This window comes from Parasteatoda tepidariorum, chromosome 3 (genome assembly GCF_043381705.1).
Source record: "Parasteatoda tepidariorum isolate YZ-2023 chromosome 3, CAS_Ptep_4.0, whole genome shotgun sequence".
Classification (NCBI taxonomy): domain Eukaryota; kingdom Metazoa; phylum Arthropoda; class Arachnida; order Araneae; family Theridiidae; genus Parasteatoda; species Parasteatoda tepidariorum.
In genome coordinates, this window is record NC_092206.1 from 60,958,195 (window position 1) to 60,973,902 (window position 15,708).

Genomic DNA, 15,708 nt, shown 5'->3' on the forward strand with positions numbered 1-15,708 from the left:
ATTTTATCATGATACCTTAGAGGATAGCATAAGAGCCAATTATTCGGTTAAATTTACTTAATTTTTGTATTTTATACTAAATGTGTGGTTATAAGAACTATAATTTTGAAAACCAGAATTTCCGGTAAACTGTTACCATATGAATGGAAAAATTACCAAATGAATGGCTTAAATATCGTATATTTAGGTTTTATTAACCAGAATTATGTTTTTCTTTCCAACCAGAAATGCAATGTGGTAATTTTATCAGATTTTTTTNGCTGCAATAAACTATTTAAACAATAATTTAGATAAATTTTATGCTAATTCAGTTTTTAATTTTATAACAATTTTCACAATTAACAATAAAATATGGGTTTATAATGCAAGATAAAATTTGGTAAATTGGGTAAAATTTGGTAATTTTATCATGATACCTTAGAGGATAGCATAAGAGCCAATTATTCGGTTAAATTTACTTAATTTTTTTTATTTTATACTAAATGTGTGGTTATAAGAACTATAATTTCGAAAACCAGAATTTCCGGTAAACTGTTATCATATGAGCGGAAAAATTGCCAAATGAATGGCTTAAATATCGTATATTTAGGTTTTATTAACCAGAATTATGTTTTTCTTTCCAACCAGTAATCCAATTACAATATAATGTGATAATTTTATCAGAATTTTTTTTCCGTATACAAATATCAAAAATCATTAGTCAATTCAGTTCAACTCAAATTATTTATTTTAGATATAATGTATATGCCTACTTTTAACATCATTTTAAAGAAAAAAATTGAAAAAAAAACCAAAAATGGTTTGGTAGCAGATTTCATACTTACTTTTGATAATCTACTCGTTGGAGTATATTCATAAATTTGAATATCTTTATAGTCAATTTTCCATAAAATATTGTCTAAGTCTTGTTCATAAAGCCAGTTTCTGCAAACATAATTATAACAGTAAAGAATTTAATGTTACGATTCAAATACGAACTATATATTATGCTATGTGCATGTAAAAGAGTAAAAAAGTTACTCTAAAATCAAAATCTTTTTTCTGTTTTACTAACCACTCCACCAAAAGAAAAAAAACGCTTTTAAATTTAAGAAAAAAGTAAAAAAATAAATTATATGTATTTTTTCTTGAAGCTTCAAGAATTGATTAAAATTACTATTCCATTGAAGCTTATGTGGATGTTATGTTTTTTTTTATTTAAAACAAACATCGTACATTAATTTAATGTATGATTTGTAGCAAAGAAAAATAATAAAAAATCCTTACTTGTATGCAAATAATAATATCAGAAGAATTAATGCAGCCATGATTCCAGACACCAGAGCAGCAAGTTTCCACACTAAGAATTAAAAAAAAATCTAGTATTAACTGCTAAAACTATTTAAATGCAGTCGCTTGTCAAAATATGAGATTTTAAAACAGATATTAAATGTAGCACTATAATATCCTATCACTGATAAGATGAAACTTTTCAAAAGTTTTCAAACTTATTTTCACTCTGAGAAGTAAAAGAATGGTCAAAACTACCAGAAAATGGTAACTTTTACCGTGTTTCTGGCTCTTTGGAACACTAAAATTGTAGGTGCTTTTATCGAAGCTCGTAGGTAATGATTTTGGTAAAATTAACTATAAAATAAGGTTTTATAATAAATAATAAAATTTGGTAAAGGCCGTAATAATTACCAAAGCGCTGTGGTAGTGATTTTGGTTAAATTAAGCTTCAAATATATTGTGGTAATGCGTGATAAAATTTGGTAAATGTGGCAAATCTTAGTAATTTTACCAGCATACCTTAAAGTATGACCTATAAACAATTTATTACTACAAATTTATTTTTCAGTTTTGCATTTTTTGCTAAATGTGTGGTAATGAGAACCATAATTCTGAAAACCAGAATTTCCGGTAAACTGATACGATATGAACTGAAAAATTACAGAATCAATAGTTTAAATACTGTGTATTTTGGTTTTATAAGCACAAATTATGTTTTTTTTGTTACAAGTTGATTTTTGTAATAATTGCTTTTTAAATTTTTTTTTTATATTAAAAATGTCATCACTATACATAACTGTAATTTTACCAGCATTTTTTCCATGCAATTTTGCTTTTTTTTGGTCATTTTTATTAATTGGATATTCTGCAATAAAATGGTGTTTAACATGTTATATTTATAGATTTAAAATTGAAGTCATTAGGATATACATATTACCCAAAAGGTACAAAGGATCTACATTTCAAAGATATTAAGATACTACTACAAAGATACTAAGGATCTAACGATACTTATTGTCTACCTACCACACAAAAAAAACTAAGGATAGATTTATTTTAATGCCAACAGACTTTTTTTGGCAATGTTTGATTAAGCTCTAACAGGCGAAAATAAAATGTTTTATAACTGTAGAAAAAGTAGTAAGCCCAAAAGGTTTTATTTGAAATATGTAAAATACGTGAAAGTATTAATTAAAAAAACACCAGTCTTTGTAAGTTAATGCAATGATGTTTTGTACTGTATAAAAATAAAATTAAATAGAATTATTTGCATATTCTAGAAGCTAAAATGAGATGCTTCAGGAAAAAAATATGAGTTCGGATATCTGTTTACCTTTAGAAATTAGATATGTATAGATCAGTTTGACAGATAATTACCACTTAAAAATTTATTTTTAAAACTTCTGGTTGGTTGGTTCTAAAGCCACTTGCCACGCGGGCAAGCCTGCTTAGTGAAACCGAGCAAATTTAAGGCAGAGAGTGCGATTCTTGTTTTTCAGTGGCGCCATCTATGGCCACGAATTCGACTTCTGCCACATCATACGTCACACCTGTTTATAAGGCGGAACCATTCTTGCATCCAGTCACTCATCGTAATTTTGACCTGAATCATAGAGCGAGCGATCTCCAATTCAGTACCCCCAGAGGTTTTGATTTGTTATGGGAACATTAACGTGCATCATTCACCAACTACACGGGGAGTCTTCGGCCGAAGGGGTTCGATCCCACGAACTCTTGGACATGGGCCCAGCTCCATACCTACCAGGTCGGTAGGTAAACTTCTGATAACTTACAATGCAAACTGTTTTTTTTTCTTCAATATTATGAGTAAAAAATTGAATCTGCCTAAGATGGAGGAAAAGATCAATGTTACAATGCTATTTCTATGTCAGAAATGTGAAAAAGAGTAATAGTTAAGTATGTTTGGTTTTTATAATTTCGGTACATACTCACGCATTTTTCCCTTTGAAATCCACAAATAGGCTCATCTAAAGGAGGTTTGCCATTCATCCAGTCTATCGCATGAATGAATTTTAGGATCTAAAACCAGAAACATAATTTTAAATAAATCAAAATGCAATGATAAGAACTGTTTCAAAATTCCACATAGACCTACAAAATGTGTTTTTACGCAAATATGAAGAGTCAACAAGTTGGAATATATTTTATTGCGAATTGGAAAATATTTTACTTAAGCATAATTAAGAAGTACGCCTTTTGCACACTTCTCAAGAATATTGGAAATATTTCTAACTAGTGTTTAATATTTTTAAGGTAAGAAATGAAAACTGAAACTTTATGAAAATATCTTTATTCTTGACGTATTTCGTCAAACTGAGCAAATTACTATATTTATTCGATTGATGAAACGAATTGCATCTCGAGCATTGGGTTTCTTGCTACATATCAGTTACTACAATTGATTCAGAAATAAGATAAAAAATCACTATACTATCTTGTCATACGTAGAAAGTAATTTTAAAATGTCTCTTTGTTAAAAAATCGTAAGCGCCTCTTTTAGGTCTTCAACTTTACGTTACAATGCATTAATTTTCAAATCCAGGTAATCATTCATTTATTTAGAATTAACATATTGATATAATATGTGCTTGAAAAAAATTATAATCATTATATATCTTTATCTCGTCCTGCGGGGATCATTGAGCTGGCCTTGCATCAGAAAGGTTCTTGGTTCGAATCCCGGGCAAGGCATGGATGTTCTTTCATTCTCTGTACTATCTGTCCTTACTGTGGGAGCAACGTCGGCTCACCTAATATGGTGCCTCTGAAAGAGTGGCCAACAAACAGATGCCTGTATGACGAAAGGTTATTCTACAGGTGGGCATTGGAAAAAATATATCTCTCTTACGTGGCATCATAAACTCGAGAATTTCTCTATCTATTGGCAACACTATACTTATTATTCATTTTTTAGGTTGTCTTAAGTGATGACTTAAGAAATACTAAAAAATTTGTTATACTTTAAGTATTTATTTAGATTTATTTTGTTAGGTTATCGTAAGTAATAATTTTAGTAGTGTTGAATATAGTTCGTTCACCAGAAGTTGAGACTTGGCTCCACCTCCTGGGACGCAGAGTTCATTTCAGCGCGGGAGTTAGAAGAGAAACATCTCCGTTGTTGAAATTGAGACAACCCTTAATTTGCGCTAAACACAAAAAGTTAATTCTTTTCCAGTCACTTACTTTGCTTTATCATCTGTTATTATACCTTTTGTTACACTTGCTAATTAAATATAGTTTAAATTTAAAAACTACTGTTCTCCCAGCGAAATGTCTCATAAAGGACAAACTATTCACTCAAAAGAAAGAAATATCATAAAAAAAGGGTGCAAAATATCATCAAATTTATGAAATATTTATTGTTAAAAAAATGCACATAAAGTTTGCGAAATAAATATTTTTGCCAAACGATCGCCAAATAGCAACATTGTTCAGGATTGCTCACAACCTTCCCCCAAAAATAGCGAAATAGTGTAGTCGTATACCACGTGATGAAGGTGGAGCCAAGTGCCAACTCCTGGTGAACGAGCTATAGTTAGTTTATACGTTAGGTATTTATTTGGAATAATTTTGTATTTTTATACAAATAAAAACTTAAGTTACGTAATAATTATTTAGATTTATTTCTGATCCTCTCTAAAATGACTGCAGAAATTTTAAATGTAAACGATATTATAGTGCATATCGTAAAAAGTAAGCCTTTCGTTTTTGAGCTATAGCATATATATGTTACGGCCAAAGCTCGAAGTCGGCCAATTCGCGTGGCCACGATGTTCCAGCCAATGTCCGATATTTTCTTGATTTCATTTGAGACAAAGTAAAAAATCAAATTTCTTAAATTTTAATTTAAAAACTTGTCTATTTTTTATATTTTTAAATTGGAAAATTTATATTTTTAAATTAAAAAAGAAAGCAAAAAGGGTAATATTAGCAAATAAATTTTTTAATAAAGCAATTAAATAGACAATTTAATAATGATTATTAATGATAATTTAATAGACAATTTAAAAACTTCTATTTTTTATATTTTTAAATTAGAAGATTTATAAGAATTATTTATATAATTAAAGAAGGCCACCAAAGTAAAATATTCACTGATAGTTTCAACTATTTCGCACTTTAGCCGGAACAGCGTGGACACTTCGCGATCTGGCCGGCCAGTTTCTGAAATCAAGAAAATTTCGGACATTGCCGGACTTCGGGCTTTGACAGTAACATATATATTAAGCGATCCTGAAGCTATGGCTCGAAAGCTACGTAACAATGTTTTTTTTTCCTATGCCCACCTGGAGAATGACCTTTCGTCAATACAGGCATCTGAAGAGCAGATTTGTCGGCCGCTCTTTCAGGGGCACCATATTAGGTGGGCCAACGTTGCTCCCACAGTAAGGACAGATAGTACAGAGAATGAAAGGACATCCATGCCTTGACCGGCGGGATACGAACCCAGAACCTTTCTGATGCAAGGCCAGCTCCCTGACCCTTGCACAAGCCAGTCGGCACGCGAGAATGTAATACAGCAGGTTTTGGAGCATCGCAATGAGTTTTCTACTTTATCTAATGACTGAGATGAAAATAATTTTAATGCTTCTACTGCCAGCTATGCTGAATTGTCGCAAACTCATACTTAAGGTGGTTTGTGTAATTTAATTACTGCCGTACAGATTTCTAAATTATCATTAAAATTCAATGCATAGAGAACTTCGTGGACATCTCTTGAAAATTGCTAAAACTGAAATCAAATTACTCCCGCCCGGGTAACAACTAGATAATGAAAAAAAAATTGGTAAATATATTGCTTAGAACTAATTAACTTAGAACTAAGAACTAATTAGGATTGGAGGAGGGATTGAAGAATTAGAATATTTAAATACAGTTGTTGCGCCGTGCATTCGGCTTGATTACCATTAAAGTTTATATGTTGTACAAGATAATTTTTAAAGGTAACCAAGCTGTTCGACAAAGGTGGCTAAGAATTACATATTTTATTAACAAAATGATCTTTTCTTTTTTGAAAATTATCGACTCTAAAAAAAGAAATGACGAACAAGAGGCAATCATGGGATTAATCAAATCATCTAAGAACGCATATTTTTAAAATTAAAATTAGTGATGTAAGACAGATGCAATAGTTGTAAGGCATTAGAATTTAATCTAACACTCTATTATTATTTATTATTGCGTTTTAAAGTTTAAGCTTTAACTTTTAAAGCTTATATATATATATATATATATATATGGAAAAAATGAAAGTAAAGTGGTTGTTCCATGATTTTAGAATTAAGTACAGACACAGATTAAGAATTAAATACAGATTAAATGAAATGACAGAAGATAGGATTTGTAACAAATCTATCAAAGCAAAAAAAAAGAAGAAAAGAAAATTAAGTTTCTTGTGAGGAGGACAGTTGTTAGTATTAAATATAAGTATAATAAATAAATAAATAAATACAACTATTGGAAAACAATTAAAAATGATCACGAAAAGTGCTTTATACTAACTGATATGGCAGATTTATTTTCAGGAAGTTGAAAAACTCCAACTGGATAAAGTCCAAATTCTCCGTGTCTGTTGACGATTTCTTTTCTTGCTATCAGAGTATAGTTTCCTTCTGCATCACCGTTTTCATCCATATATACCATAAATCCCATAATACCTAAAAAAAGTTCTTTTATTATAAAGAAATAAATATCTTTTAAAGAAGGACTTTATTTATTTTAGAAATAAATGCTATTTTGAAAATTTCTGGAATACCAAAATGTTGTTATTTATCTTGTTACTGAAGAAAATTTGTAAAGGTTAATATGTAATGACAAAGTGACACTAATTTTAAGCTTAAGTTACAACGCAAATGGTGAACCTATTTGAGTATGTAGGGATGTTGAAGGGCAAAATTACATACATAGGGTTGTACGTTAAGTTTGCTCGTCGTAATAAGAATTAGTTAAAAAACAAAACAAAAAAACAAATAAGTTATTTTTTTTAACTATTGTAAATGTGCAACAATTATTTACTATTATTTATGATTGCTAGGTTAATTGTCCTCCATAAATTTTTTTTTTCATTAATTTTAATAATTTTCATATTACTTAGTCTGTGCTTACTTTCATATTACTTATCTTACATAGCTCTGTGCGAGCCTTTTCCTGGCGAACAATATCATTACAGTCTTTCCTATTTTTGGCTTTCAACTTCTTGTTTTTCACCTTCAAGGTGGTTAGATAATTGGTAGTATCGTTAGACTATCTCTTTTTCGGTCTTTCTCTTGTTCTCGAGTTCAAAGGTTTCCAATTTAAAAGCTTTCTTAGATTTCTATTATCATCCAGTAGTTGTTTTTTAAAATCTAATAACTTTTTGATTAATGATTAAATATTGATTAACTAACTGAATGATTAAATAATGTTGTTTTAAAGTCTAGAAATATGATTTTTATCATGATAGTTTTAAATTAAGGAGTTAGAAAGCCTGAACTTAGAGTTCAATGTTCAGGCCTTGAGCACAACAAATATGTCATTTTACAAGAACCAATCTTCCGCAAAAGGCTTCCACTGAACACAAATATCCACACTGACCTCTTGGAGCCATGTAATGAAAATGAAAACAATGATATCATTAAAGAAAAAGGACTCAAGACAATTGAACAGTTTCCAAAAGAGAACTTTGTACATGCGTATACAGATGGTTCCTCTGATAAAGCTATCACAAATGGGGGCTCCGGAGTGTTTTTAACTACTTTAAGTAATTCCCCTAAACAAGGTAAATGTGGAGCAGGCGCTATAGCCTCTAACTTCACCTGCGAGCTACGGTCAATTTTGGAGGCCCTAAATATGTATAAAGCCCTTCCCACCCCTGAGCAAGCAAAGGGCCTTGTTATCTTCTTCGACTCGAAAACTGCCCTCCAAGCAATTTTAAAAGAGGACTCTTCTATCACCCAAGAAATCATTTAAAATCTTCATGATCTTCAGGACTTAAACAGAACCTGCAGTCTTCAGTGGATACCAGCACACGTTGACATTGCAGTCAATGAAAATGCAAATAAATTAGCGAAGGATGCCAGAAATCTCAACATTAATGACTGTAACGTCTCCATCCAAGATGCAAATGCAATTACTAAATCTAAACAAAGAGAAAAACCAATTCCAACGAAACACATGATTTGTAATATGAATACAGATAGATCCACAACAAAAACTATTGCCAGGATGAGAACCAATCACCACAGAGGCATGAAGATCGACAAAGAGGGCAGGAAAGTATACAGGAATTGTGAAAACTGCCCAGATACGCAGATGACACCATGACACATCTTTGAGTGTCCAGCAATGAGTGCTAATCTGAGAGAAATAGGAGTCTTGCCGTCATTGATAGACCTTTATGGCGATAATATCAAGCAAATCGCAGAAGCAGTAATCAAGACGCATGAAAACATTTGATTCGGTTATGTCATAGACACGACAAAAAAAATACTCTCACATTGCACGTTTATCACGGTGGATCGGGTAGATTGCAAGTCAGAAAATATGAGGGACTCCTCCGTACCACTTCTGGTATTTTGGGAAAATTCCTGGGAGTGCCCTCAAGCTTGGGAGTAATAAAACTGACCAGAGAGCCATCAGCAGGCTCATGAGTGGACATATAGGGAGCCTTACATATACAGAGGGACAGAAATCTTATCGTGTGTGCACGTCAACACAGGCCTCCCCAGAACATCTCCTCCACTGCATGGGGCTTTTACATGAGGACCTTATAACTACAGCTCTTATTGTATATAACTTTTTGAGGATTCACGACTTCCTGTACATGGTCTAGCTTGCAGCTAGACCTTGATAAATAAGCCACAACAACAGAAAAGCACACACGTAGGATAAAAAATAAATATCTCCTTCTCTGTTAGAAGTCAAAGGATGAATATTTTATTTTTATAATTTATAACCGTCGTTTAACGGCTGACACAATTTTGGGTTTACAGCTACTAATGTTCAACTCCGTAGCCTTGTAATCTTGAATCCAATCGAGAAGACAAGGAAGATCCTATATCAGTACCTCCAGAGGTATGATTTGTTATGGGAACATGGCGGACTTTGGGACCCGACAGATTTAATGTGCGTCGGTCACAATTTACTACGCGGGGAGTCTTCTTCCGGCGGGGATCAAACCCCCGACCTCTTGGACATGGGCCCAATACCCTACCAACCAGGCTGTCCCGGCCCCAAAAAGGATGTATATTGGAAAAATTCTCAAAATTGGTATTTTTAAGTAAAAAAAGGTGTATATTTCAAATTTTTTAAGTGAAAAATAAAGAAATAAATGCAGAGCTATTTATTTTTAAAAAACATTTCGATGAAATTTTGGCAATAAAATTTGGAATAAAATATTTACATATTAAAATTTATATTAATTTTTAAAAAAAATTAAATAACTACAAATGATCTTAGTTTATTTAAAAATCATTTCATCATAAAGTAATAAAGATTAATTTTTTGATATCCATTTTCACTTTAATGGTTACCCGTCTAGAGCCAACACCTCCTAGAAGAAGGAAGGCCTCAGCACGGATCAATTTAGTAGTCCGATGTGACGAAGTTAACTGCGCAGTAGATGAAAAATAAGAAAGATGTCATTACGTTCGGGGTACTAAGCTGCGCAGTGGTTGAAAATACGAAATATGTCATTACGTTTGGACTACTAAAGGATATTTATGGTAACCCGTGCAGAGGCCTACTCTTTTCTAGGAGGTGTTGCTAGAGCTCTAGCTCTGAAACCATAATGTTATAAGTTTTGATTTAATAAGTTTTATATTTTACTTACTAAAGTATGTTTGTCTGAAGATGTATTTCATCATATTAGTTCCATTCAAAGGATTTTCACCTTTAATTAAAGTTCTGTTCAATGCTTTAGCATAAACATATACAGCATCGTACAAGTAAGATCCCTCAGAAGGTATCTGAAAAAACAAATTGTTTTTAATCATGAAAAAAGAAACTTATATTCTATAAATAAATAATTCATCCATAATTTCTTCTAATTGTTTAAGTAACATGTTCTGACATTTAATTGTGCTTTTTAGTAGAAATTCTTAATTGCAAGAGTTCAGAAAAATTGCTGAGACTTGCAACTGATATTTATACCTTTGAAATTTCATCTACACTATAAATTAATAAAACTAAAAATGAAAAATATACATCACATATTAAAACTAACTGGAAATACAAAAAAATCATAGGCACTATTCCGAGCAAGGTGTTTTTAAAACTATTACAGTATTTTTATAAATACTGTAATAGATGCTAGTTTTAAATTAGAACGGCATGATAATAATAAAATAATGATGATAACTATAATAATAATAATAATATTAACAACAACATCAAAAATAATAATAATAATAATAATATAAAAATATACATTTTCTTGTTGTTATTAAACATATTTATTTTGTTAAATATAATTAAATAAGTGTAATGAGAATAATTAATCAATCCTCGCATTCAAATGTATTAATTTATTAGACATCTTTAAATATATTTAGAAAAATAAATACAAATTTTACACAAGTATAATTCATTATCATAAGTGAAATCTTTTGTAAAAAAATTTTCTATCCAATTTCTAAATATACACGTATACTTAAAAGCAAGGATATTTCTTTAAGTTTTACTTTCTTCAAAAGGATTACTGAGCCCGCGCACTTTGTAGATTTTTTGCGTTCTAACAACTTCTGATACATAATAATAATAGTTCCTTCTAACTTAATATACCTAATTTCAACAGTGATTTAAACTTTGATAAAAACGATTTTACCGTATGTGAGACGACTGCAATGAAAACATTGATTTTAAAATTTTGTTATCTTACTTTCGCTGAAAGAAATTGCTTGCAGCTTAAAATACGTTTCTGCTTGATGTTAACAGTTTTGTCAAAATGGAAGATAAATAGTAAATAAAGGAAATATCAGGAAAATAAACAGCCTAGGATTGAAAAATAATATAGTTTTCTCTAAACAAAACTGAAATACAATACTGGCTGTTTTCATTAATGTTTAGAAAACCTGTTTTACAATAAAGTAAATAAATCGGTTTTTTATTCCCAATAAAGATCAAAAATAAATTCAAGATGTTGAAGGATTTTCTTTATTTTAATGCTTTAAATGTTGAATATAACACAAAATAGGAGTAACTACTAAAAAATTATAACTTAAAATTGTTTCATAATGTGTAAAAATGTAGAAATTTTTTCCAGCTAATCAATCACGTTCAAAATCAAAATAATTACAACCACAATTCATATCTATAAGTACAATGTGAAAAGAGTGAACACCTTAGAATAACTTTTGATCTAATGCTTGGATTTTCACGTACTAGTACTAAATATCAATTTTTCGAAAAACTTATAGTCCAAGTAATAAAGGGTCTAATCTGAAAAAATTCTCTAGAGTTTTTATTTTTGTGCATTTACGTTTCTTGAAAGCAAAACTTTTTCCGGAAAATAAAGTTTTTTTCCAGGAAAAATCTTTTTTTTTTTCCAAATAACAATTTTTTTTATGGTTTAAGATCGAAATTTTCCAATGACATATTTAAAAACTAGAGAAAAATTCGTACAAAATATATACCTACAATGTTGCAGTAGGGTAATAAATCTAAGAATTATGAGTACGGGAATAATGACTATGGCATTGAAATGAAGTCTCTCTAGGTGCCTTAACGGGTATAAAATAGAGGGGAGAAATTAATTGAGGTTTGAAATTTATAAAAAAATTCTCTTGTGGGTAATAGTAATATGTAAAAAAAATATCCCCCCTCCCCTTGAGACCATTACCCTTCACAATAGCCGTAATATTTCCTAAAGCATCCCCCAATCATAATTATTAGTATTTTTTCCATTTTTTATTTTATGTCTCTCTTCTTAAATTTTTACTCAATTTAGACTTCTAAAATCATATTTACCCTTTCATCAATTTATTTCCAGAACCTGAGAAGAGGGTTTACTTTTCTTCGACCTTCCCCTTTATCCCAACCTTTTATGTAACCATAATTTTTCAGTTTTTTCCCCTAAAACCACTACCTTCGATGTCTCTTTTTGTTAATAATAATGCAAATAAAGTTTGGAAAGAGAATTTTTCCGAATTTTATGTTTTTAAATGACAAAAACAGTCTCTCCTCTTAGTCCCCTATCTCCTAAATCCAAACATTTTAAGGACATTTTTTGTTCCAACACTTCGATTCCAATAAAAAGTTAACATATAACTAAATTAAAAATCTAACAAAGTAAAAAAAAAAGAGAAATTTGAACAAAAAACAATTATTTAACAAAGTTAATATAAAATGTACTCTTTTTTAGCAATCATAATATCTGAGATATCCCAGGTTGGTTATAATAATATACTGCCTATGAGTCAAAATTTTAATAGCGGTAACACCCAGAATTTGATATCATAATTTTTACATTTTTTGTTGTTTTTTAAAAAGTATAGTTTATACAAAACAATAGCGCAAAGCGATTTTTTTTATTTAATTTATTTTGCAAGATATTAACAATTAAAGTTTAAAGCTCGTTTTAATTAAAAAATAAATATCTAAGGATAGAATGAATGGATTTTAAAAACAATTTACGCGGAAATAATTGAAATTTAAGCGGGAATAATTGAAATTTTTGATAAAATAATTATAATAAAACAAATGTTTGAAAAATTTAATTTTTATTGCAAAATTAAGTTGTAAAATGAAAAACAAAAATATTGTCAATGTCGTACAAAGTTCAAACAAAACCTTTTTTAAAGTAAATTTTATTCTGAACAAAATGGCTTTTCAAAAAAAAAAAAAAAAAAAAAAAAAAAAAAAAAAAAAAAANAATTAAAAAAAAAAATGGATCGCAATTCCATAAAAAGTTATAGCTTTTTTCGCGAAACGCTGCACCGCGGCGCGCTCTGCTACTCCACTCCGCTGATCGCTCAATTGCGCTGTATCAGTTAATTTGGAGGGAATTTAAAAACCTCAACTAAAGTTTCACAAAATAACAAACATTATATTAAATAATGAATATGTAATTTATAGTTTTAGATGAATAATATTATGAATAATTAGTTATTTATAATCTATTTACATAATTTTTTGAGTTCAAACTTGGAACTCGAGGAATATATTTTACATTTGAGAGTTTCAAAATTTTCAACTAAATAAGTATGGTATTCTCTAGTTCCATTAATTGTTGAAGCTTTCTTGAATCTTGTTTCCAATTTTTTTTTCATTCTCGTGTTCAGTTTTTGTGCAGAAGTCGAACTGAATATTATCGAAAAATTTACATGCCCAATCGAATAATTCTTTAGGTGTTGTTATATTTTGTGTTTGCAAACTACTCTTTCTTGCTTTCCTCTTCACCGTCCCACCAATACCATTGCATGCCCCGTTGCCATGAGAAGTGGCAAAAAAGTGCCATTCTGCATAGATGTTAAAATCATTTTTATGATTGAGTAAGTTCTTGAAACTATTCTTGTTTTAATACTGTGACGAAGCTCCATCCGAGAAGTAAATAATTGTTCTAATATTATCACTGCCGTAGATATTTTGTAAATATTGAATTAGCTTACTATTAAATAAGTGCATACTTGTAGTGTCATGCTTTTCCTCTTCCGAAATTATGGTAAAACAATGATGTCAAAGCTTTTAATTTTGTTTACATTAAGCAGCATACGGATGTAAGGATGATTGCTAATTATACCAATAAAAAGATTGACTAGAATCTTGTATTTTGAAAGCATAATTTTCGGAAAAGTCAAGGGTAACTAGAAACTCTCCATCTTTCAAGCTGTTTTTTCTTTCAATTAAATAGGCACTTAGCGATTTTGCTAGAAATCATGTTTCAAGACATGAACGCGCAGCGCATGAGGTAATCAGCGCTGACCGCAGAGCGCGATGCGGTGCAGCGTTTCGTGAAAAAAGCTATAACTTTTTATGGAATTGCGATCCTTTTTTTTTTTGAAAAGCCATTTTGTTCAGAATAAAATGGGTTTTGTTTGAACTTTGTACGACATTAACAGCATTTCTGTTTTTCATTTTACAACTTAATTTTGCAATAAAAATAAATTTTTTTAAACATTTGTTTTATTATAATTATTTTATTAAAAAACTTCAATTATTTCCGCGTAAAATGAGATACATTTTTTAAAAATCCGTTCATTCTATCCTTATATATTTATTTTTTAATTAAAAAGAGCTTCAAAATTTAATTGTTAATATCTTGTAAGATAAATCGAATAAAAAAAATCGTTTTGGGATATTGTTTTGTATAATATATATTTTTTAAAAAACAACAAAAAATGTAAAAATTATGATATCAAATTTTGCTATTAAAATTTTGACTCCTATGTAATATACCAGGTTAGTAAGTAATAATCTCAATATGGTGCCTTCTATGTATTTTGAAAGGACATTCAAGCTGAAATTTAAAAACAAAGATAAAATTTTGGAGAAAACTCACATTCCCAAACTTTACTTGCATGAAAAAATAAAGCATCACAAATCGTGGTTTTAGAAGAAAACGATTTATTTTTTACGAAAATTATGGCAAATTGGAACTAGAAATAGTGTTAAGGTGCAAACCCTCTGTTCAGATGCTGTTGTTAAAAGTCTAAATTGAGTAAAAATTTAAGAAGATAAGCAAAAAATCAAAAAAAGAAAAGACCCAACTAATTATTATTTTGGGTAAAGTTTAGGAAAAATTATGGTTATTGGGGGAAGTGGGGGAGTTCACTTAAGGGGGAGGAATATGTTTTTTATTTATTACTAAATCCCACAAGAGAACCTTTTATAAATTATTACTTCACTGGTTCAAAGTTTGATCCCCTTAGTAATGATTACATTTTTTACGTATTTTACCATATCCTCTGAATTAATGAAGGAACCTAAATTTTTTTCACAGTCGAGTATAAAACTTGTATATTCAAAGATAATTCCACACAAAAATTATAATTAATTGCTCATTATTTTTTAATTGTTTTTAAATTATTTACTTTAGTACTGAGCAAAAAAAAAATTAAAATTTCAGACCTACAAATTTTTACACCATTTTACATGTAATTTTGAGTGGCAAAATCCAAAATTTGATAGGAATCAGAGGAATTGTTTTTGATGAATAAAAGTTTAAATATACGACTTCTTTGAGATGGTAAAATACGCAGAAAGTAAAAATTAGCATTAAAGTATCCAAATTTTTAGTATCATAATGTAGAACTGCAGTACAATAAGAGCCATGTCTTTCAAATGTTAAAGCATATACTTATTGGAAAAGCCAACCTTTCTCGCTGAGAAGAAGAATTCAATTTAACCAATGTAATTAGAGCAAGACATACTTATATTTAATTATGTTCCAAAACTAAAATAACTTATCGCATTTATTTTTCACCTCTTTTGATCATCAAT

General features: G+C 29.7%; 1 protein-coding gene across 1 annotated transcript in view; it reads right to left on the reverse strand.

The window, feature by feature from the left end:
* LOC107442186 (guanylate cyclase 32E-like) overlaps nucleotides 1–15,708 on the reverse strand; it is a 119,756-nt gene that overhangs the window by 24,084 nt on the left and 79,964 nt on the right. The window contains exons 5-9 of the mRNA XM_071178709.1: nucleotides 10,103–10,238; nucleotides 6,796–6,950; nucleotides 3,222–3,312; nucleotides 1,267–1,339; nucleotides 825–924 (exon numbers count right to left, since the gene is read on the reverse strand). Coding sequence (XP_071034810.1) covers nucleotides 825–924; nucleotides 1,267–1,339; nucleotides 3,222–3,312; nucleotides 6,796–6,950; nucleotides 10,103–10,238 — 555 coding nt within the window. The remainder of the gene's footprint in view (nucleotides 1–824; nucleotides 925–1,266; nucleotides 1,340–3,221; nucleotides 3,313–6,795; nucleotides 6,951–10,102; nucleotides 10,239–15,708) is intronic.